This window comes from Heloderma suspectum, chromosome 2 (assembly GCF_057233095.1).
Source record: "Heloderma suspectum isolate Gila_16-S chromosome 2, 16-S_ref, whole genome shotgun sequence".
Lineage (NCBI taxonomy): Eukaryota > Metazoa > Chordata > Lepidosauria > Squamata > Helodermatidae > Heloderma > Heloderma suspectum.
This window is the reverse complement of record NC_139459.1, coordinates 311,427,535-311,452,056: the sequence shown is the minus strand read 5'-3', so window position 1 is coordinate 311,452,056 and position 24,522 is coordinate 311,427,535. Positions and strand designations below refer to the sequence as shown.

The 24,522-nt window shown below is 46.5% G+C and overlaps 1 protein-coding gene across 5 annotated transcripts in view; it reads right to left on the bottom strand.

Moving 5' to 3' along the window:
* The window catches only part of LOC146354973 (protein SSUH2 homolog), a 44,837-nt gene extending 24,199 nt beyond the window's left edge, over nucleotides 1-20,638 (bottom strand). The window contains exons 1-6 of one of the 5 annotated variants that reach the window (XM_084840286.1): nucleotides 20,596-20,638; nucleotides 19,344-19,402; nucleotides 15,144-15,325; nucleotides 10,592-10,688; nucleotides 8,218-8,296; nucleotides 4,428-4,557 (exon numbers count right to left, since the gene is read on the bottom strand). In XM_084840286.1, the coding sequence (XP_084696412.1) occupies nucleotides 4,428-4,557; nucleotides 8,218-8,296; nucleotides 10,592-10,688; nucleotides 15,144-15,206 (369 nt within the window). In that variant the 5' untranslated portion in view covers nucleotides 15,207-15,325; nucleotides 19,344-19,402; nucleotides 20,596-20,638. Of the gene's footprint in view, nucleotides 1-4,427; nucleotides 4,558-8,217; nucleotides 8,297-10,591; nucleotides 10,689-13,883; nucleotides 14,660-15,143; nucleotides 15,326-19,343; nucleotides 19,403-20,595 lie in introns of those variants that run through there. The other 4 variants (XM_084840288.1, XM_084840290.1, XM_084840289.1 and 1 more) reach the window with 4 other exon arrangements.
* Between the last annotated feature and the right edge of the window lie 3,884 nt (nucleotides 20,639-24,522).

Below are 24,522 nucleotides of genomic sequence, written 5' to 3'. Positions count from 1 at the left end.
CTCCCGGAGCGTGCTCAAGTTCATATTCATTGCAACGGTGATGCTATCTAGCCATCTCATCCTCTGCCGTCCCCTTCTCCTTTTGCCTTCAGTCTTTCCCAGCATCAGGGTCTTTTCCAGAGAGTTTTCTCTTCGGATTAGGTGGCCAAAATATTTCAGCTTCAGCTTCAGTATCTGTCCTTCCAATGAGCACTCAGGGTTGATTTCCTTTAGGATTGACTGACTGGACCTCCTTGCAGTCCAGGGGACTCGTAAGAGTCTTCTCCAGCACCACAGTTCGAAAGCATCAATTCTTCGGTGCTCAGCCTTCCTTATAGTCCAGCTCTCACAGCCATACATTACTACTGGGAAAACCATAGCTTTGATTAGACGGACCTTTGTTGGCAAGGTGATGTCTCTGCTTCTTACTATGCTGTCTAGGTTTGCCATACCTTTCCTCCCAAGGAGCGTCTTTTAATTTCATGGCTACAGTCACCGTCTGCAGTGATCTTGGAGCCCAAGAAAGTAAAATCTGTCACTGCTTCCATTTCTTCCCCTTCTATATGCCAGGAAGTGATAGGGCCAGATGCCATGATCTTAGTTTTTTTAATGTTGAGTTTCAAACCAGCTTTTGCACTCTCCTCTTTCACCCTCAACAAGAGGCTCTTTAGATCCTCTTCGCTTTCTGCCATTAGGGTGGTATCATCTGCATATCGGAGGTTGTTGATAATTCTCCCAGCAATCTTAATTCCGACCTCTGATTCATCCAACCCGGCATTTCTCATGATGTACTCTGCATATAAGTTAAATAAGCAGGGTGACAATATGCAGCCTTGTCGTACTCCTTTCCCAATTTTGAACCACTGGGTTGTTCCATGTCTGGTTCTTACTGTTGCTTCTTGACCCTCGTACAGGTTTCTCAGGAGACAGGTAAGGTGGTCTAGTACTCCCATCACTTTAAGAATTTGCCACAGTTTGTTGTGATCCACACAATCAAAGGCTTTAGCGTAGTCAATGAAGCAGAAATAGACATTTTTCTGGAATTCTCTTGCTTTCTCCATGATGCAGCGAATGTTGGCGATTTGATCTCTAGTTCCTCTGCCTCTTCGAAACCGAGCTTGTACTTCCAGTAGTTCTCGGTTCGCATACTGCTGAAGCCTAGTTTGTAGGATTTTGAGCATCACCTTGCTGGCATGTGAAATGAGTGCAATTGTGCGGTAGTTTGAACACTCTTTGGCGTTGCCCTTCTTTGGAATTGGAATGTAAACTGACCTTTTCCAGTCTTGCGGCCATTGCTGAGTGTTCCAAATTTGTTGGCATATTGAATGCAGCACTTTAACAGCATCATCTTTTAGGATTTTAAATAGCTCAGGGAATACTGTCATCTCCGCTAGCTTTGTTGTTACTAATGCTTCCTAAGGCCCACTTGACTTCACTCTCTAGGATGTCCGGCTCAAGTTCAGTGACCGCACTATCATGGCTATCAGGGACATTCAGATCTTTCCTGTATAGTTCTTCTGTGTATTCTTTCCACCACTTCTTAATCTCATCTGCTTCTGTGAGGTCCCTGCCTTCTTTGTCCTTTATCATGCCCGTCTTTGCACAAAACGTTCCCTTGAGATCTCCAATTTTCTTGAAGAGATCTCTAGTCTTTCCCATTCTGTTGTTTTCCTCGATTTCCTTGCATTGTTCATTTAAGAAGGCCTTCTTGTCTCTCCTTGCTATTCTCTGGAACTCTGCATTCAGTTGGATATAACTTCCCCTTTCTCCCTTGCTTTTTGCTTCCCTTCTTTCCTCAGCTACTTGTAAAGCCACATCAGACTTTCTTTCTTGCATTTCTTTTTCTTTGGGATGGATTGAGTTGCTGCCTCCTGATCAATGTTACGGACCTCCGTCCATAGTTCCTCAGGCACTCTGTCTATCAGGTCTAATCCCTGAAATCTATTCCTCACCTGCACTGTATATTCATAAGGGATATGATTTAGGTCATACCTGAATGGTTTAGTGGTTTTCCCTACGTTCTTCAATTTAAGCCGAAATTTTGCAAGAAGCAGCTCATGATCTGAGCCACAGTCAGCTCCAGGTCTTGTTTTTACTGACTGTATGGAGCTTCTCCATCTTTGGCTGCAAAGGACATAATCAATCTGATTTCGATATTGACCATCTGGTGATGTCCATGTGTAGAGTCGTCTCTTGTGCTGTTGGAAAAGAGTGTTTGCTATGATCAGCGTGTTCTCTTGGCAAAACTCTATTAGCTTTTGTCCTGCTTCATTTTGTACACCAAGCCATGCCTGCCTGTTATCCCGGTGATTTCTTGACTTCCTACTTTAGCATTTCAGTCCCCTATGATGAAGAGGACATCTTTTTTTGGTGTTAGTTCTAGAAGGTGTTGGAGGTCTTCATAGAACCGATCAACCTCAGCTTCTTTGGCATCAGTGGCTGGGGCATAGACTTGAATTACTGTGATGTTGAATGGTTTGCCTTGGATTCGTACTGAGATCATTCTATCGTTTTTGAGATTGTACCCCAGTACTGCTTTTCCCACCCTTTTGTTGACTAAATAATACATTTGACTTGTTGACAAGAAAGCGTTTGACAATTTATATTGGCAATTTATGTTTGTAACCCTGGAAAAAATTGGATTTCCACATGAATTTTTAAGATAAGATTAGAATGTTATATCTCTCTCCTATGTCACGAGTGATGACAAATACAATTATTTTAAGGGGGTTGTTTTAGTTTGGAGTGTGCTACAGGGCAGGGCTGTCCTCAGTCTCCTTTGATATTGTATTTGTGCTTGGAACCCTTGGCACATGCAATTAAGCAGAGTAGGCACATTTGGGGCGTTGTGAATGAGCAGGTTAAAGTATAAAACGGCTTTATATAGAGAGGATTTGTTGTTATTTATCAATAGGTTAGAGTCTTCTGTACCAAAATTAATAAGATTAATTGATACACTTCCAGATTATACTATTAATTTGTCAAAATCTGAATTAATGCCTGTATATAGTATCAAGACACCTAAAGTAATTACTAAATGGCAATTCCCTTGGTATCCAGACGTGATAACATATCTTGGTAAATTGGTGCCTAGAGATATTTTGCAAATGGTTAAACTGAATATAAGTGGCAGAAATATCTCTTGACTTGGAAAGATGGGCATCCCTTAATTTAAGTACTTGGTCTAAGGTTAACATACTTAAGATAAAAGTCTTGCCATGAGTAATTGATGTAGTACGTAGTATTCCTTTATACATTTCCCAAATGTTTTTTCAAAAACTTTATGCAGCATTTCAGAAGTTTAGGGCGGGGTTGTCTCCTCCCCGTTTTTCACTGAAGAGAATGCAGTTGTCTGTCAAAAAGGGAGGATTTAATTTTCCAGATCTTAGTTTATATCATAATGCTTATTTGTTAACTTGTACCAATGACTGGAAAACAACCTTTTCTTTTTCTCCATGGGCTGTTTTGGAGTCAAATTATTTGGCACCTCTTTCTGCTGGATGGCATTAGAATCTAGGTATATTAAAAAGAAAGGAAGGTTCCACTAACATTTTAGCAGCGAGAGAGACTTCACATGCATTGTCTCATCAGCTGCCATTTGATCCATATTCACATGCTAAATTAACTTTGTGGGAGAATCCAATTTTGAAAAAGGCCGATCTTCTGGCCTTTTACGTGGAGGAGTTCGGCTGATAGTGTAATTTATACTTTAGATCAGTTAACAGGACAATGAGTTTTTAGCATTTTCAGTACTGAGGATTAGATATCATTTACCTTCTAATGCTAGTTGACAGTACATTCAGGTGCAGTATTTGTCCGAGTCTGTCTATGGGCCAACAGCGATGAGTGCTTCAGTACTTCCTACACTGCAGGAGGAATTAATTGGTTCTTTACAGAAAGCTAAGCCTTCTATAAGCTGTTTATAAAAGTCTTTTGGAATGTACTAAGCAGAAGTTCAGAACGGCAGAGATAAATGGAATGAGGAATTGGAATGCTCTATACAGTCTAATGAATGGAAGGTTGCCTTAGCTGCCATGCGTACTATTTCTGTAGATTTAGAACTGAGGCTGCTTCAACAGAAATGGATGTTTTGTGTATACTGGAGATGACAGAGCTTGCTAAGGATCTGTCTAGCTCTGACAGATGCTGACGAAGTAACGAGGACAATGCCTCATTGAGGTAGAGCGTCGGCTATGGGGCGGTATAGGAATCTAATACATGAAATGAAATATGATGTAGGCATGCCCTGTAATGGCTTCCCTTTGGAAGTCATTGCTCGTATAAATTTTGTTCTTGAAAAATCTATGGTAATAGCAGTCTATATATCATAGATATAAAATGTCATAGGTGAAATGGCCATAATTTTAATCTCCGCCGCTCCCCAAATGTACCGAGAATGATGTTGATTGCATGGTATAAATTTGAGGAGATAGAACAATTTTACTTACTCTGTAAGTATTGAATGATTGTGCCTCACGAATCTCCACCTCTCTGGCCGGAACGCTGCTGTAGCAGCACTTGTTCGCAACATACTGAGCAAATGCTTCTTTGGCTATATCTTCTGAAATGGCAATTGCACTGTAGAAAAGAACAGGGGTAGGAGAAGGAATAAGCAGAAATTACAGTGCAAGCCACCGCCTGATGAAGGCAACAGGCATGGTGAAAATGTGAGTTAGCCATATCTCACACACACACACAATACACCTGTCTTGTAGCACCTTGCAGGGAGGGGCCGTGGCTCATTGGTAGACACCCAACTTTGCATGGAGAAGGAGAAATATATTGCTTCCCACACTCCTCTGAGACTTCAGGTACTTCAAAAACTATGCTTTAAACGAGAGCTGTTGAACCTCTTTCAGCCCAAGGGCCAAATTTCATTTCATGGTCGCTCTCTGGGGCCGCATGGCAGTGGTGGGTGTGGCAAAAGGTAAAAGAAGCAGGGTGAAAAAACCAAACATGCCAGCCTATTTTAGCTTAAAGCAATTACTGCCAGTAACTAAGCCTCAGGGGAAGCATGTCAACCTTTTAGAATGGGAAACAAACTGCATAAAAGTCCAGAAACCGCCAAACAGTTGGTGGTTGGGGGAAAGCAGATTGAGAATCCTAGTGGGCAAGATTTGGCCCCTGGGCCTAAGGTTCTGCACCCCTGCTTTAAACAGAGCATATTGTTATGCTCACCCCACTTGTTGAGGGGTGAGACATTCCAAGGGTTCAGCCCTTATCCAGCTTTGCTTTCCTTGGAAGGAGGTTGCTGGAGGCTTATGATTTGGGGTTTTTTTAATGGGCTTATTTATGGGTTGAGCATTTCAACATTCCAACAGACCGTCTGAGTCAAAGTTCACTGTTTCCACATCAGATCTCTAGAGAGAGACAACCAGCAGCCCAAAAATGCTTACCAAGCCCCAAAACCTCTACCTCTGTGTCTTTCTTAGTCTCTTCCCCTGTGTATGCCTTAGGCCCACTCAAATGCTGCAAACTGTTTTCACATACAGTCACCTAGGCCCAATCTACACAGCCAATTTAATGTGGAAGGAGAGCACATCAGGGCCGTTTGCAGCAGAAGACACTGTTGCCAATTCGCAGCAACCCTGCAGCTTCCTTCAGGAAAAGGCCCATATTCAGAAAGTTGTTTTAGTGTGTTGTTTTTCTTAAATGTGGCTCAGGAGCAGTTCCACTGCAGCGTGCCCTGTTTCCCCACCTTAAATCCTGGGCGTGCCTATTTCAGTGACCTGGCAGTGATGTGGTAAAGGGGTGGGGCCTCCCACCCTTTCTCCCTCCATTCCCTCTTTTTTCCTATTTGCAGTAGGGCTGCTTTCCCATTTACAGAATGCAGCCTGTTTTCCCCTCCAATCTTTCAGAATACCACAGTAGCAGCTTTACCCATTCACAGAACGCAGCCTGTTTTTCCCATTCATATAAGCACTTCTCTATTCCTTCGAAGCCAATGTACTCCATTGGACTCGATTTGTTGTAAGTGTGGGATTTTCTTTTAAAAAGTCCTTCGGCCACCTCCTCTTCCCTTCCTCCTCCTCCTCCTCCGCCCCCCACCCCCCAAGTGATCCTGCTGCAAGTTGTTGATGGCTCTCCATCAAAAATGAATCAGGGGCGGTTGACCCCCCCCTTCCTGCTGCTTGAGGGCTTTTGTTGCTCCTTCTTCTTCTCTCATCAGCTGCCAGGAAGGTGTAAGGGAGAGAAAGAGAAAGAGCAGAAGAGCAACGTCGGCTGCTGGCCCCAGTGATCCAAAGGGGAGTGAGCTGAAGCAGAAAACCTGAGTGTATCACACAGAGCCAAAGCAGTGGGGGGAGGGGAGAAGGAGGAGGAAAAGCCGGAGTTGCTGCTCAGTGCCTTGTGCAGGAGCATGTGCTGTTGTAGTAGTGAGAGGAAGCAATGTGCCTCCTCCAAACACACACACATACACACACACACGTCAAGTTCTTTCATCCTTCAGGCTCACTACTTTATTAGTTAATGGCCAGGTTCTTTACAGATGCAAATTCTAGGAAACTCTCAGGCTACAAAGGAAACAGCTACTCTACACAATTATGAATACCAATAGAGGAGCCAAAGTGGAAGTTAGAGAAGTTGCCAGCAATTTGAACAAGAGCTTCCCGGCCAGACTAGCTTAGGGGGGACACCCCTCCCTTACAGGTGCTCCCCCCTACATAGGCTATCACACATAGCCAACCTCGAGGAGTGTCTGAGCTCCACCTCTAACTTTTTCCGCTTCACTCTGTGATGGACCTAGCATCCCTCAAGTCATGCCTCTCACTCTCCTCTTCCCCTGAGACCTGGGTTCTCATGGAGGAGGAAAGGGGGGGCCCTTCAGGTCAAGCTATCTGTGTGCCGAGGTCTTGAGAAGAAGGTCTTGCCATATCTGACCTCGCTAGGGAGGGAGCCTCCCCCATTTCTGGCTGTTCCCATTCTGAGTCTGAGCTGTTGACTATCTCCACATGCTCAGATTCATTCCTGACAACACATGCCACTCCATCCAGTCTTCCAGAGCCACCTGTTCTTCCCATTCATAAAAGCGCAGTTTCATTGTTCCAGTCAGTCAGAATACCGCAGTAACAGCTTTACCCCTGCAGTGTATTTTTCCCATTCATAAAAGCGCAGTTACGCTGTTTCAGTCAGTCAGAATACCGCAGTAGTGGTTTTACCCACTCACAGAATGCAGCCTGTTTTTTCTAGTCATATAAGCGCAGTTTTAATCTTTCACAATATCCCAATGGTGGATGAAAAGGGAGAGGTGAGGGTAAACTACAGGGGCTTAATTCAGGGCTTCCAGTAGATTTCCCTGAACAGGGAAGCGTGGACGGGGTGGGGAACATGCCTCTCCCATTCGCTGAGCAGCACCTACCAGGTTGATGACATTCAGTTCTACTTACTGACTCCACCCACCCAACCCCAAAGTATGGCTGTTTTCAAGTGCTGTGTGACCTATGAAAGTGGGTTTTTAGGTAGCGTATATTCTGCTTTTCTTGCTTCATGTGCCACTGATGGACCAAAGCCAATTTCATGAAAACCCAGATAAAACCAGAAAGCACTTCTCATTCTATTTCCATGTAGATCTGACCCTAGATCAACACTATCCTTACCTGGGAGTAGAGGAAGCAAGGCACACCTCCATTCAGGTATTTCCTAGCTATTTAGCCAGGAATACCCCTAACATAAAAAAGGTAGCTGGCAACTTTGCCAGAGACTTTCACAAAGCATTTCCAGTCATTCTATCCCCATTAACCCTCTCCTGTCCAAACCTCCAATCTTAGAGTAATACACTCTTTTCAACAGAAGCACCTAACCACAATATTTTGGCTTTTCCACCCATCTTTTTACTAATATGTTTTCACTTCCTTTTACCAGAGGTAAGCATACTGCAGCTAGTGGGGAGGGGCCATAGTTCAGGTTTCATCCCTAGCATCTTCAGAGAGACCTGGGAAAGAATCTTACAGGAAACCCTGGAGAGTCATAGGAACATAGGAAGCTGCCTTATACTGAATAAAACCATTGGTCCATCTAGCCCAGCATTGTCAACACTGGCTGGCAATGGCTCTCCGGGATTTTAGGCTGGAGTTTTTCAGCCCTACCTGGAAATGCCAGGGATCGAACCTGGGGCCTCCTGTCAGTCAGTGTTGGGGTAGATGGTCTAACTCAGTATAACGTATCTTCCTATGTTTGTGACAAAGGCATAACAAGGATTGACTGTGCTCAGCACATTTGAAGGAATAGTATCTATCTTACCTCCAGTCTCTCGGAGCTGGCTGTGGCTCGCCTTCACATCCAGGCACCATGTCAGGTTGAGAAGGGAGATGTTTTCCTTCTGTAAAGGAATAGGAGGAGGCAGAGAAAAGGATTTGTACAATTGTGAATGTTCTGTGCTCTGAAGAGCAACTTGCTGGATCATTCTCCTTTAATTCTTATTTTACCTGAGCAATATTTTTTTTAAAGCATACAGTGCAATCAACATGCATTATTCATTTCGCTTAATAGCACAACACAAGCTATTTTAAGCAGGAGAAAAATAAGGGAAATTGGAGTGTACAGAATGGGTGTTTTGTTAAGTGGTGGAGCAATCACATGTCATTGCTGGATAGAGAGAAAGAAGAAAGCTAATATATCAGACAGAAACACAACTAACCACGTTGCCAACAGTTTGATCCAACTGGAGTCTCTTTGCTACCATATTTGCTACCAGGGATGTTGTTGTCTTCCCCCCCCCCCCGCCCCCATTTCTGCAGCCAGTGTTACATGGTGTGTTTCAATGACTCTTTGACTAAAGCAGGGTTGGGGAACTTCTCATCCTCCGGATGCTTTGGCCTACAGCTCCCATGTTCCCGCACCTAGCTGGCTAGGGCTAGTGGGAGTTGGAGGCCAAAACATCTGGAGGGCCAGAAGTCTACTCAGAAGTAAGTGTCACAAAGTTCAATGGGAATTACTCACTGGTAAGTGCGTTAAGTCTATAGCCTAAGTATCCTGTATAAATCAGCCCACACAGGTCCAAACCCTTACGAACAACAGCAGTCCCCATCCCATGGCCAGAGGGGCTGTTTTAGGGGCTACTAGGACTAGTGAGAGACAGGTTCAAATCCCCACTCAGCCATGAAAGTGACTGGGTGATTTTGGTCTGAGTTATCTCAGCCTAGCTTACCTCACAGGGTTGTTATGAGGATACAAAATGGGAGGAGGGCAAGAACCATGCATAGTGCTTTGAGCCCCTTAGGGCGCAATCCTATGGGGATAGGGGACTGCCTCCGAACTCAGAGGTGGCTGCCTATCCAATGCAGGGCAGGAGAAGCAGGGAGGGGATCATAAATGCAGGGCAGCTGAACCGCTACACCCTCCTGTGTTTTCCCACCACTTCTTCCATCCATTAAGGAGAAAAAGATGGATAGCTGCACAGTGCCTTCTAATTGGCAGTGTTAGGAGCCCTCCATCTGGGGTTACTTCCAGATGAGGCTTCATTCATGGAATTTTACAGGGCGGTCCAGATGACCCCCTGTTTAGACTCTTGGCAGCCTTTCCTATCTGCAAGGGTGGGGGACCTATTAAAATGATCCACCCCCAGAGGCTAATGGATTCTGATGGATTCCAGAGGGCTCTGGGGGATTTTCCTGCTGGCATGGCTGGTGATCCTGTCGAAGCCCAGGTCGCTCTACGGAATGCAGAGATGACTTGGGCGGTTGACATGATCGCGTCCAAGCACCCTCTCCCTCTGAGCAGAACCCAGCCAGCTCCTTGGTATATACTTGAGCTGAGGGAAGTGAAGCAAGAGGGGAAACGGCTAGAACACAGGTGGAGGAAAACTCATGCTGAGTCTGACTGAACACAGGTAAGAAGCTCATTATTGCGCTTACTCTGTGGCAGTGAGGGTGGCAAAGAGACAGTTCTTTTCCACCAACATTGCATCTTCTCAGTGTCATCCAGTGGAGCTTTCCTGAGTGGTTCGCAGCCTGTTACATTCTGGGCCAGGGAAGGAGATTTTGGAACCCTCGGTTGCACGCTGTGACGAGTTTGCACAGCACTTTGAAGATAAAGTCGCTCAGACTTGTCATGAATTGGACACCATAATTAAGCAGCTCCGTTGGTAGAGGCGTTCAGAGCCCTGTCTAGTCCAGTTCTATCGGATGAGTTTCAGTTATTGAGGCCTGAGGATGTGGACAAGGTGCTTGGCCAAGTCCGATCGACCACTTGTGTGCTTGACCCTTCATGGCTTATTAAATCAAATAAGGAGGGGATGTCTGGCTGGGTCCAGGAGGTTGTAAATTCCTCCTTGAGAGAGGGAGTGGTGCCAGCCTCTTTAAAAGAGGCGGTAATCAGACCACTCCTGAAAAAGCCTAATCTGGACCCAGAGGATATTAACAATTATAGGCCAGTGGCCAACATCCCCTTCCTGGGTAAGGTGCTTGAGCGGGTGGTTGCAGGACAGCTCCAGGCACTCTTGAATGAAATGGATTATTTAGATCCATTTCAATTGGGCTTCAGTCCTGGTTATAGGGATGGCGGAGAATTTCTCCACGAATCTTTGGGAGGCCGAGCGCCGAGGCATTCGGCCCCCCGAAAGTGTTGGGGAAATTCTCCGCCAGCCGCCGGCCCCCCCCCCCGGGTTGGGACTTACCGTGGCCGAATGTCCCTCCTGGCAGCGGGTCCCGGCGGCGTTTCTGTGGCGTTTCGTCGGGGGCGGGGGCGGTGGCCGGTCTCCTGACCGGCTGCCGCTATTACAAAATAAAAAAGTAAACAAAAAACAAAAAACACACACCCGTGATAGGCTACGTGATGATTTATGTAGCCTATCACGGCTAGATTTCCAAAGTCAGCCATGATAGGCTACGTAAATCGTTACGTAGCCTATCACGGGTGACTTTGGGGGGGGGAAAAGCGCGTACGCAAATGGTGGCGGCCCATGGGTGCCGCCATTTGCGTTCCTTATTTTGGCATGTCTAGTCTATGTAAAGATTTACGTAGACTACGGCGAAAATAAGGGCAACGCAAATAGCGTTCCCTTATTTTCGCTGTAGTCTATGTAAATCTTTACGTAGACTAGACATGCCAAAATAAGGAACGCAAATGGCGGCACCCATGGGCTGCTGCCATTTGCGTACGCGCTTTTTTTTTTTTTCCCAAAGTCACCCGTGATAGGCTACGTGACGATTAACGTAGCCTATCACGGCTGACTTTGGAAATCTAGCCGTGATAGGCTACGTTAAACGTTACGTAGCCTATCACGGGGTTTTTTGTTTTTGTTTTTCACTTTTTCTTTTGCGGCCGGGGAGACAGGGCGCTTCTCCCCGGCCTGAATTTCGGCTGGGCGAGGCGGAGCGCCTCCCCCCCCCCCGGCCTGAATTTCGGCCGGGCGAGGCGGGGCGCCTCCCCCCCTCGCCTGAACTTCACGGGGAGAAGCGAAGCGCCTCCCCCCCACCGCAAAGCAAGCTGCGGGACAAGGTAAGTCCCTTTCGTACATCCCTAGTTTTCGAATGGAAACTGCCTTGGTCGCCCTATGGGATGAGGGAGAGGGAGAGAGAGGCAGTACAACCCTGGTGATACTTCTGGACCTTTCAGTGGCTTTCGATACCATTGACCATGGTATCCTTCTGGATAGGTTGTCTGGTTGGGAGTTGGAGGCACTGCACTGCACTGGTTCCACTCCTACTTGGATGGCCAATTCCAGAAGGTGGTGCTGGGGGATTATTGTTCTGCACCATGGCAATTATGCCATGGGATTCCACAGGGCTCTATTTTATCCCCCATGCTGTTTAACATCTACATGAAAGTGCTGGGGGAGGTTATCCAGAGGTGTGGGCTGAGGTGGTTTCATGGATGACACCCAGCTCTACCTCTCTTTCTCATCAAACCCAGGTGAGGCAGTGGCTGTTCTGAATCAGGGCCTGGGCACAGTAATGGACTGGATGAGGACCAATGAACTGAAACTCAATCCAGACAAGATGGAGGTACTGTAAGAGGGTGGTTCATCTGCCCAGCTAGGTGATATTCAACCTGTTCTGGAGGGGGTTGCACTCCCCGTAAAGGATCGGGTTCGTGGTATGCAGGTGCTCTTGGTCGCAGAACTGTCACTTGAGGCACAGGTGAACTCAGTGGCATGGGCAACTTTTTATCAGCTTAGGCTGGTATACCAACTACACCCTTATCTGGACAGAGATAGCCTAGCTACAGTTATCCATGATCTGGTAACTTCTCATCTGGATTACCGCAATGTGTTATACGTGGGGCTGCCTTTGAAAATGGTCCAGAAAGTTCAGCTAGTCCAAAATAGGGCAGCAAGATTGTTAACAGAGACTGGCCAACGAGCTCATATTATGCCAGTATTTTTCCAGCTGACAGTCCATTTCCGGGCCCAATTCAAAGTGCTGGTATTAACATTCAAAGCCCTTAACAGCTTGGGGCTAGGTTATCTGAAGGATCGCCTCCTCCCATATGTACCTGCCCAGACCTTAAGATCATCCTCAGCAGCCCTTCTCCAGGAGCCCCTGTCAAAGAGAGTGAGGCGGGTGGCTACTTAGGAAGAGGGTATTTTCTGCTGTGGCACCCCAGCTGTGGAATGAGCTCCCTAGTGAGGTTCACCTGGCACCTACATTGTATTCCGTCCGGTGCCAGGTGAAGACCTTTTTATTCTCCCAGGCATTTTAGCATTTTAGCTTTCTAATCTTTTAGCTGTATTTTAAGCCTCTGCATTGCTGCTAGGTTTTATTCTGGAGGTCAAATCAGTCAATCCTAAAAGAAATCAAACCTGAGTGCTCATTGGAAGGACAGATACTGAAGCTGAAGCTCAAATATTTTGGCCACCTAATGCGAAGAGAAAACTCTCTGGAAAAGACCCTGATGCTGGGAAAGACTGAAGGCAAAAGGAGAAGGGGATGGCAGAGGATGAGATGGCTAGATAGCATCACCGATGCAATGAATATGAACCTGAGCACACTCCGGGAGAGTGCGCAGGACAGGAAGGCCTGGCGTGCTATGGTCCATGGGGTCACGAAGAGTCGGACACGACTGAACGACTGAACAACAACAACAAATTGTTATATTGTGGTTTGAATGTTTTTATATTTTATATTGTTTTACTGTGTGCTTTTTGGTTTTAGTTTTTGTGAACCGCCCAGAGAGCTTCGGCTATTGGGCAGTATAGAAATAAATAAATAAATAAATAAAATGACATCAGCATCCACTTGTTATCTTCCTGCCGCTTCATCTGCCTTTTTCTGCCTTCCACGTACCAATATTAATAGCCCAAACATATGCTTGTTCACAGGAGGATAGGGGTTAACCCCCAAAAAGCCAGTGCATCTAAGGAATGCATCTTCCCTTGTGATTCTAGGACTGGCAGGAATTGTCCTTACAACCTGCCCACACGGGTCCTGTGTTCTCCCCCCACCTCACCTGTGGGCTGGGAAACAACGGATTGGTTCACTTTAAATTAAACTGAACTCATACAGAGGCCCATGTCAGGTGGATTTAGAAGGGAAGTCCGAGATCTGCATAGTCAGAGAGGGAGCCTATCATACTACTGCCTGTTTGTTTTACGAGGCAGGTGCTCCTGGCTGGATATGCCAGAAAGCCTTGCTGCCCCTTCCAGGTCTGCATTTATTTATTTATTTATTTATTGCATTTCTATCCCGCCTTTTTTCCTCTTGCAAGGAACCCAAGGCGGCTTATATTCTCCTCCTCCTCCTCCTCTCCATTTTATCCTCACAACAACAACCCTGTGAGGTAGGCTGGGCTGAGAGCCCGTGACTGACCCAAAGTCACCCAGTGAGCTTCCATGGCTGAGTGGGGACTAGAACCCGGATCTCCCGGCTCCCAGTCCAACACTCTCACCACTACACCACGCATGCTACCATTTGCATCGCAGCCGCGCTCAGCTCTGCGGAATCCCACCCCACATCCCCAGGCCTCACCTGCCCACGCTGTGGGGAACCGGAGAGTGGAGACAGGCGGGACAGGCGCTGTTGCCATTCTTAGAATGGAGCTCCTTCTGCCCGAAGGAGCCTGGCTGAGCTGCTGCCTGCCACTACCTCTTTGTGCTCCGGGGGCAGCAGATGAACGTGAACACACGCGCGCACACGCCCATCCCGTGTTTAATTTACTGACCTTCTGGCCTCGCCTGTGTGGCTGGAAACGGAAAGCGGAGATAAACGGGGCAAGCACCGCTGTTGCTGCTCTCAGCACGATGTCACGGCTGGACTGGGGTGGGGGGGCGGTTGCACTCTTTTGCCCCTGTGAGCGGATCCCCAAGAATTCCCCACCCAGCAGCAGCTTCAGAGGAGAAAACTTAGGCCAGCCGCTTCCTCTTGGCCAAGGCAGGGGCGGGGCGGGGGATAGGGTGCGGGCGCTCTCTCGACGAATGCTGTTCCCAGACACAGCCTTGACCTGGCTTTCCGCACTCTGCTACCCGCCCAAAGGGCGCCTCACCCCCGACGCGCGTTAGCACCCGGGAACAGTTGTCCGGGGGGAATGAAAATCCAAGGAGGGTCGCGCCGGGAGACGACGAAGCGGAGAATGCCCAGCTCGGCTGCCCCTGCGGCGACCTCCGCCGCCCTGCTCTCGTTTCCGCCCCGCCAGCTGGCCTCGAGGAGGGCCGCTTGCTCCGCCTAGGACTTCCTGAGTTACGGAAGAGTAACGGGCTGCGAAAGAGCTGCCTCTAGACCTCAGCGAGGAAACCCTCGCCTGTCTCGTGGGCCTGGGATTGGTCAGCAGGATGGCCTTGCCGCCACCACGTCAAAGACGGAAATAGTAGGGGCGGGGGACCCCCAATGAAAAACAACCGCCCCCCAGCCCACGAGGACTGGACACGGTGGTGGCTGGTGGCTCCGATTTTGGAGCGGCTGTGCACCCGCTCTGGGTTTCAAATAGAGCTATCCGAGTGTTGAAGAATCCTACTTTGGGGATTCTCTGGAGTTCTGGCTGGCTCTGACGAAAACCCAGAATGGACCCATTGTTGTTGTTCAGTGGTTCAGTCGTGTCCGGCTCTTCGTGACCCCGTGGACCACAGCACGCCAGGCCTTCCTGTCCTGCGCTCTCTCCCGGAGCGTGCTCAAGTTCATATTCATTGCATCGGTGATGCTATCCAGCCATCTCATCCTCTGCCGTCCCCTTCCCCTTTGATCCATAGCCCCACCGAAACAGTAGCCACCAGCCTCCACTGGCAGAACATTTACTGTGGAAGGGATGTGTGGAGAGCGGAGTGGAACCCTGAACAGAAGCACTCCGCACTGCAACATCTTGTTCGGGGGCCATCAGGGGTGCTGCTAGGCCTCCCCCACTCCCATCTATTCCATTGAGTCAATGATGCCAATGGAAGATTTTCTTTTAAGCTTAATTGCACGAAGAGGAAATTCTCCTATAGGAGGGAAGGAGAAGTGGGAGAGGGGAGAGAGAGAGAGAGAGTGAAGTGGGGATGGAACATGAGAGACTGCAAAAGAATTGTAATCGAAGAGGAACTACTGATTTGGGATGACCTTGAGTGGGGTGCAAATTAAATACTTTATTTTATTTGGGATGATTTGGATGAGAAATTGGCTGGTATTGTTTTAGGTGGAATTTGAATAAATCCTAGAAACTATTTCTAAATTTGCATCTCAATATTAATTAGCATATGTAGACGTGTTTGTCCTACCAGTCTGACCACAAACCACCTACCCCACCCCAAGTCTTTTTAGTGCTTAGCAAATGCTTCTTAGCTTCAGATTCAAATGTGGTTTTCCTAGAAGTAGGGAAAGATTATCTATTGTACCTTCTTTGCGCCACTGGGTGGCAGTATGCAACCTAAGAAACCAACAACGGCAAGTCGTGCATAATCTTTAAACTGGCCCGGGAGGAAGGCATTATTAAATGAGCTTGTCAAATCCAAGCCCTAAATTTAATCAAGCAGCTGAGAAAGCAGTGAATGACAAAAGCACACATATAACATGGAGAATTTTGAATTGCCCAAGAACCCATATTAACCTGTTGCTTGGATCCAGATAGAGATGAGCAAAAACAGTATGAGGGTTTCTGTCTGAACTTCTGTTTGAAGGCATCTCAAAAGTCTGTGTGGTTCTCCTTTCTAGCCCCTCATATCGGCATGGTTTCCTCCCCAAGCGGTGAAACTCTTTAATTAAAAGAATTAAGCAAGCTTTTCTGAGTCATGCCTGTCATTCTGGGGGGCCCTCAGACATTATGGTGGTCTTGAATCCTTATTGGTCTTTTGAAAGCCACTTTGCTTCTAAAGATGCCTTCATTTAGGGTACAATCCTCTGCATGTTTAGACAGAAAAAAGGCCTACAACTCCCAGCATGCCCCAGCCAGTAGGGATGGGCGGCCGCCTCCAATGCAGGGCGGGAGAAGCGCGGAGGGGATCATCCCCTCTGCGCTTCAGCCACCTGCATTTGCGGCTAGACAAGCGATTTCAGCTGTCTAGCCACGGGAAGGCAGAGCAGGGGAAGTGGCGGCCAGACGACACGTCGGATGTGGCGTACCAGCAGTTCTGACTTCCCCACCCCGGAATGCCCCCCGGAAAGCCCCGTTTTTGCTGCTCCGCACCCCTCTTCCAAGTGCAGAGCACAGGGCCATTCCGCACTGCCTATGAGGCAACATGGGAGCAGGGGAAGGTCAGTCCTCAGTGAACCGATGTATCCTATGGCCATCTAGCAGCCATAGGATTGTGCCCTTCGTTCTTTAAATGTTTCCATTCTTCGTCATAGTGTAGTCCATACATCTACATCCTCAACACGTGGTTTGTAATACATACACAGCGGTGTAGTGGTGGCGGGTTGCGCCAGGGTGTCGCTCCGGCACTTTTTTTGAAGCCAGCCCCCAGCTGGGTCCCAGTCTCCTAGGGAAGGAGGAGGGAGCACAGGGAGTGCAGGCAGCTGCCTCTTGGCTGCTGGCCAGACAAAGGGAGCAAGCGAGAGAGGGAGTCTGAGGAAGCTCTGCAGCCTTCTCTCCCCCCTGCCCGCCCCGCTTCTCCTCCTCAGCTCTTGGCTTCTCCACCAGCCCCTGCTCCATGCTGGCGCACCCGGCGCTGCCCTCGTCTCCTGCAACACTGGCCATCGTTCAGGGCTGCTGCTGCTGGCCACGGCAGCAGCAGGAGAGTGAGGGGGTGCTGCTGCCACCATTATTTACTTATGGGGCAGGCTGGGTGGCTGGTTTGTGCTAGTTTTTAGGATTTATCACACAACCCTTTGCATGTTTACTCAGAAGTCAGTCCCACTATGTTCAGTTGCCAATTGGGCTTTCTCCCAGGTAAGTGTGCATAGGACTGCAGCCTTAGCTGCCTTCCCAAGGTCTCTGTAAATTTAATTCGAATAAACACCCATTGGATTGCACTGTTCTTGAACATCCATTTCTACAGTAAGCAGAACTGCCAAATGCAACCTGCTCTGTCAGCTACACTTTTTGGTACAAGGTTGGCGTGTATCTGGGCAAACAAACCCTGGTGGAGGGGAGGGAAACAGAAAAAAATCTGTGGGGGGGGAGAGGAGAAAGAGGGTGGGGTGTGTGTGTGTGTGTGTTTCAATCCAGCTGGGTGTGTGGGCGTTTCTGTTGCGGGATGGGAGAGATATAGAAGGAGCTTAGGAAAGGTGAATGGGTAATGTTGGGGCGCTAAGGGAGCGTGCAAGGGGGCTGTTTAAATGAGAAGGGGTCTATCTGTCCACGAGGGCTGAGGTTGAAGCTTCCATAGAGTATCATATTTTGAAAACCTAAAATGTTTGTGAGTGAGTGAAAAAGATTAACACCCCTGCATTTTTTCTCAGACATACAGTTGAAATATCGCGGCCTTACTCTCAGCTGCACTGTTTTTGGATCCCAGCTGAAGGCTGTATATCTTACAAGGTTGTACAATCATAGAAGGGGGCGTGGCTGTGAGGGGGCGTGGCTGTGACTGTCACAAAGGGACCCTGCACTTCTGAATTTGCCACTACACTACTGTACATACATAATATGTATCCTTTCTATGCATAGAAATTCTGTCGTACACAGAGACCTGCCCAGTTCTGTAATCTGAGGAATCTGTTCCTCCTAAGAGCAAACAGGGAAAAAGCTGCAGCACGCATGGAACTGTTAGCACAAAATACATAGACCCTTACTGCTAAATCAGGTGAATTCCATGCATGGGGCAGGGGTGGGGGCTGAAAGGCATTGATCTGAAATGATTTGATAAATAGAAAACTTTGGCTTTTTACAATGATGGAAAATTCCCCTCTAGCTTCTCAAGTAAGCCCATTTGGGGGGCGGGGGCAGCCACCCCCAAATTCCCTGATACAGTATTTACCCCTCTCCCTGCACTGTATTTGGGGGGTAAGCACTGTATCAGGGATGGCCTCCACAACCATCCTTTGCAACTCCCTGCTCATCTCGCATAGCAGTGCAGGGAGGATTTTGGAGAGAACTAGAGCCAATGGGAGGGTTTCTTCAAGCCTAATTTGGGGGAGATTTAGGAAGATCACAGCTGGAAGAGCCAAACATATTTGTTGGGGGAGGGGGGATCTTTGTGTGTGCAGGGTAGGGGAGCAAAGTATGGTACCCAGAACTCCTTGGAAGAAAGAGGAACAAAAATTCCATAAACAAGCATGGATCACCAACTTTCTGGGTCAGTGGGCACGTTTGGAATTTTGAGTGTCATGAGTACTCTTACAAAATGGCTGCTATGGTGGCACCTGCACCGTTCATAAAATGGATGCCATGGTGGGCATTGCTAGTCATAAAACACTCACACCCCAGATGCCAGTACTTCTCTTTGCAACATGGCCACTATTACTACTACCACTACTACTACCACTACTACTACAAATAAAAATCAGGAGGGGCAGGGAGCTTGGCAGGCTCCAAGAGATATGTCCACAGGCAGCATGTTGGAGACTGCAGAGCTAGACTTTAGTCCACTTAGGGTGCAATCCTATGCATTTTTAGACAGAAAAAGTCCTATAACTCCTAAGTATTCCCCAACCAGCCTTGCTGGGAGTTGTAGGACTTTTTTCTGTCTAAACATGCATAGGATTGTGCCCTTATTGTACTTACAGCTGGGATGATAAAGTGAAATAGAAATTTGAATCTTCACAGATTAAAAGAAAGAAAAAAAACAGGGTATGATCTCTATTCTACTCCAGAGTAACAGATGTTTGGCATCTGTAAAGCAGTTTTGCAGACAGAGACAGAGAGAGAGAGATTTAGGCTGCAAACCTATAGGGAATAAGTGTCATTAAATACACTGAGATTTACATTTAAGTATGCACAGGAATCCGCAATTAACAGAGAAAACTTCAAAATTGCTAAACTAATGCAGCTATGCTAAGTTTGTTTAAGAACACGTTGTCCAGCTGATATATCACTCCAAATCTTTAAGATAATTTTTGCCAATGATGACTAAATTTACATACCAAATATCCCTTGAGCAGGTGTCTGAACAATAGCTCTGTAATTCTGATGAGTTGTTACTCTGGGAGGAGAAAGTGTGTGAGAGAAATAGATATAAATACCATGCACAGTAACAGATATACATAAATGAGTAACTTACAAAGCAGTCCTATAGTCCCCAGGAAAGTGTCCCCGGGGCCATAGGATATGTCAAATTTCCCCTCTTGAGCCTTTACACGCTCCTATGACTTTGGATGAGGAATCCAACATAAGGCCCTCCAAAGCCCCTCACAGGTGCCCTGGGTGGCTGTTGCAACCCTGAAGGAGCCCAGGGAGGACTAAAAGGGGGCATGATGGTGGGAGGAGAGGTGAATGGCCAGGATCCACAGGATCCTACAGCCTCTCCATCACTGTCCCTGTCCAGCACCAGTAAGTCAGCTAGAAGGGCTCAGAGGCCCATCCAACTGAATTTGTTTTTTTAAAGAACAGGGAGGCAAAATCACTGTTGATGTTCCTCCTGCCCTACCTGGCTCTAGTCTTTAGTTGTCTAATTACCTGCCAGAGTCCCTGGCGGGAGCTGCTCTCAGTCGGTGTAGAGAATACTGAGCTGGGGGAACAATGGTCTGGCTCAGGATAACACAACTTCCTATATTTCTAACAAAGAAATTGGAACAGCCTTGATGCGCTGGTTTTGCCCTGTTTAAGAACATAAGAAGAGCCACGCCGGATCAGAGCAAGGATACATCTAGTCCAGCATTCTGTTCACACAGTGGCCAACCAGCTGCCCTCAAGCAAGACAGGAGTGCAACAGCACCCTCCTGCCCATGTTCCCCAGCAACCGGTGTACATAGGCATACTGCCTCTGATACTGGAGGCAGCATATAGCCATCAGGACTAGTAGCCATTGATAGCCTTCTCCTCCAGGTATTTTTCTAACCCCCTTCTAAAGCCATTCAAACTGGTGGCCATCACTACCTCCAAAACTGGTGCAAAATGTATCCTAAGTAGGATTCAGTAGAGTTTCTCTCTCCCCACCCCTCGCCCGCCCTCCCGCTCCTCTCCTCAGCAGGTTTGGGGAAGAAAGCAGCCAGCCTCAAGCATCTTGGACTAGGCATGGTGGGGTCACGACACTCAGTCTAGAAAGGATGGCTGGCAAGGGCATTCTCTCAGTTGTGATAATGGCTTCCACAGTCTGCAGACCATTCAGTTTTGCTTCCTGCTTCCTTCCTGAGTGGAAATTTTGCAACATTTAGTGGGTGAAAAGCGGGATCTCACCAGATTGCTTGACTCTCTTCCATCATGCCTGCTTGAAGAATCCACTTGAAGCTTCTAGCAAATGGTACTTCTGTCTACTTCCTCTTTCAGTAACCTATTACACAGCTCTCTTGAACACGATTTTGAGCCAAAGGGGTGGACTTTGTACCAAACCAGACTACTAGTATAACTAGCAGCACCCACATAAAAAAAAAAAACTCTTATGCTTTTATCATTGTGCCTGTCATTGACCTTTGTAACAGCCTTATCTTACCAGGCATGACCAGGCATAGTTTGTTACTAGTTCCCAGTTCTTTGTTTGCATGAAAGTTCAATCAGTAAACGTAATAAGGAAGTAAAGGACAAGTATCCAATGATATCGTTCTGTTAATGCAAATTATGTTGCACTAGCATAAGGGGGCTCTAGGGCAATGCCAACAGCCTTAGCTTGCACAATGGGTTTCCCATGGCTATTGGCATTGTGCTAGAGGCCTCCTACAGTAGCAGAACATAATTTGCATTAGTGGAATGACATGGTTGCATAGTGCCTAGTGGATCTGAGCCTTTCTACCTGATTGCTCACTCACAGTAGTTTATGGGTCCTTTACATGACATCCTCCTCCTCCAGGGCCTCTCCCCTGCTTTTCAACCATTACCATGTGTGTGGGGTTTTAATGAGGAAAGTCTAGTATTATTTAAAAATGGCACGATGAGAGTCTTTTGTAATTGTGCAATTCCACTATACCACAGTGCCACCTAGTGAATATAGTAATTAAACATATAGGAAGGCGGGGGGGGGGGACCCTGGAAAAAAGCATGTGTAAAGGAATTGAGCTTAATCCCGCAAAGAATCCAGAAGCAGAAGCTTCTGTAAAGGTGCGGGATAAAAGCCTCAAGTAGAAATGCACACTAAAATAAGCTTCAGACTACTCCTTATCATCTATCTCCATGACTAATGTGTGATGACCCCATATGACTACTATGAATAGGGAACTGGGTGTGCACCCCACAATAAGCTCTAGGCCACCCCAAATCATACACTCACATTTCCAAGAGATGATATGGCTTTGAATCATGTTCAGCCCAACCTGAGGTATAAATATGGCGGGGGGGGGGGCAAAAAACAGGAGGAGCCAAAAAAGAGGAGAGGCCAGAGAGATGTTGTCTTGATACTACAGCTTGATAGAACCTAAACGCCACTGAAGAACATTGTCTTCAACCAAAATTTATTGGGCCTTTCAGTATTTTATCAGGAATAAATCATTTGAAAAAGTTTGATTTTTGAGGCTTTGACTTTACTTTTGCTTTTTTGGAGTATAAATAAATACACACGGCAAATGTAAAGAAGCACAAAAAAAAACACAGGAAAGAGAGAAACAGGACAAGAGGGAGAAATAGAAAAGAAAGAGCGGGGAGGAAATTTGAGGCAAGCAAGCTACAGGAGAAACCCAGAAATCATGAAAGAAAGATCAGGTTTGATAGATTGCCAGCAAAACAATGCTAGCATCACTCCTATTAAATACTATTTTTTCTTTGACTGCCAGGTCCAAGAACTTTCCGTAGATGTTTTAGTGAGTGGAAAGACAGATCTTTCCACTGTTGTACAGTAAGTAACTATCATGGCAGTTTGCAAAATCCATTAATTTTTTTATGTAATGGAATCTCCAACATAGATGGTATATGCTTTCATATTACATTACTGTCTGAAAATGTGATGCCTTAGTAAAGAAACAATGTGAAGCTAAGATGGGACAAGTCCATAGTATGAAAGTTAGAGTCCCTCAAGGTGCAGCACATGTCCAACTGCAGTTATCTACAAGTGCAAGCTTACGGAATCAGCATTCCAATGACCACGCAGAACATTTTTTTGTCATATCAGTTCTACCTTCATCTAATGAGGACACGTTTCCTTTCCTTCAAGCCCAATGAGGATGGAACCGAGGAGAAGAGAGCCAGTGTGGTGTAGTGGTTAGTGTTGGACTGGGACTCGAAAAACCCGGGTTCTAGTCCCCACAGGGTTCTTGTGAGGATAAAAAGGAGAGGACCATGTAAGTTGCCTTGAGGTCCTTGCAAGAGGAAAAAAAAGTGGGATATAAATGTAACAGTATTTTTTTTAAATTCTCCCAATCATGTCAAGCCTAACATAGACCAACTGGTTAGTTCACTTCAGATGTTTGCAAGGTACTTGTATTTTGAAATTTCACTTGGATTCTGTTGCAATCATATTCCAAGATATCTAATGAGTGCATATTTCTGTGGTAGGTGACTATGCTGTGATAGTGCTTCTTTTGATCCTTGAGTCACGTGAAGGCCAAATCATCTGATTTGGCCAGGTTACATTTATACCTGGATACTACCAAAACAAGTTTAGTACTGTCAACAATTCTAGTTCACAGGAGGATATGTCTAAGAATTGTTCCTTTCGTGATCCAAGTATTAAAATTGGTAGAGATGTTCTTCTACACATTATGAAAAAACTCAGATGCAGACCCATGAAAGTTCTGATTATTCCTGTTCAATTATTTAAATAGTTGCCAAGTTAAATTCCCTTGAAAGGAAAATTCATGTATCATTCTATAGCGTATTAGACATATGCACGAAAGATAAAATTTCAGATCCGATGGGTCAATGAGAATACAAACCTGATCCCTTAGAGGGTGTATAAACCCCTCTAGAACAGACTGAACACCGCGTACCACCCTCTAACACTACTTCCATCTTGTCTGGATTGAGCTTCAGTAATTGGCTCTCATTCAGCCCATTACTGCATCCAAGCACTGATTTAGCACTCCCACCACGTCACTTGCTTTAGATGAAAAGGAGGAGTTAAAAAGCACAGGGGTAAAATGGAATCCTGTCAGACCCCAACACATAAATGCCAAAGTCAAGCAGAAATCCCTAAGCACCACCTCCAGGAATCACCCACCAGGTATGAGTGGAACAACTGTAAAGCAATATCCCAACACCAAAAGAATAGCATTTCCAGAAGGATACTATGTTTAATGGTATAGAAATCCACCAAGAGAATCAACAGAATCAGTCTGGTGTAGAGGTTAGAGGGCTGGACTGTGTTATGAGACCAGGAGGGCAGATAACTTTTCCTATTATTATTATTATTATTATTATTATTATTATTATTAATTTCCCGCCTTTTCCCGAATACTGGAACTCAAGGCGGCCTTACAACATTAAAACTGCTACAGTTAAAACCTATAAATAGAAATATAAATATAACTGTATAAAAGTTAAAAATATAATTAAATCATCAATATTAAAATTGTAAAGATATTAAAACATTAAAAGACAACCAGAACAACAAAAATGGTATCCATATGTCGCATTTTCACAGGTCCAGACTAGTTATCCCCAAAGGCCTGCTGGAACAAAAAAGTTTTTGCATGCCTGTGAAAACATATCAAGGAGGGTGCCACTCTCGTCTCCCTGGGAGGGAGTTCCAGAGCCTTAGGGCAGCCACCGAGAAGGCCCTCTCCGAGAAGGCGTGCCTGTGATGATGGCGGGATGTCGAGAAGGGCTTCCCCTGAAGATCTCAGGGCACGAGTAGGCTCATAAGGGAGAATACGGTCTTTCAGATAACCTGGACCCGAGCCGTATAGGGCTTTATAGGACATAACCAGCACTTTGAATTGTGCCCGGAAACAGACTGGGAGCCAGTGAAGCTGTTTTAACAGGGGAGTTGTATGCTCCCTGTAACCAGCCCCAGTCTGGCCGCAGTTCTTTGAACCAGCTGAAGTTTCCAAACACTCTTCTGAGGCAGCCCCATGTAGAGTGCATTACAGTAATCCAAACGGGATGTAACTAAGGCATGTGTCACTGTGGCTCCTACTGGACCCCTTCTTTATGTGGATTCCCAAAGAAAAGAATTTCTGATAAATTGCCAATCTCCCAGTCTACCCAGCTGCTTGGGGATTTTCTGAGCCCTATTACCAA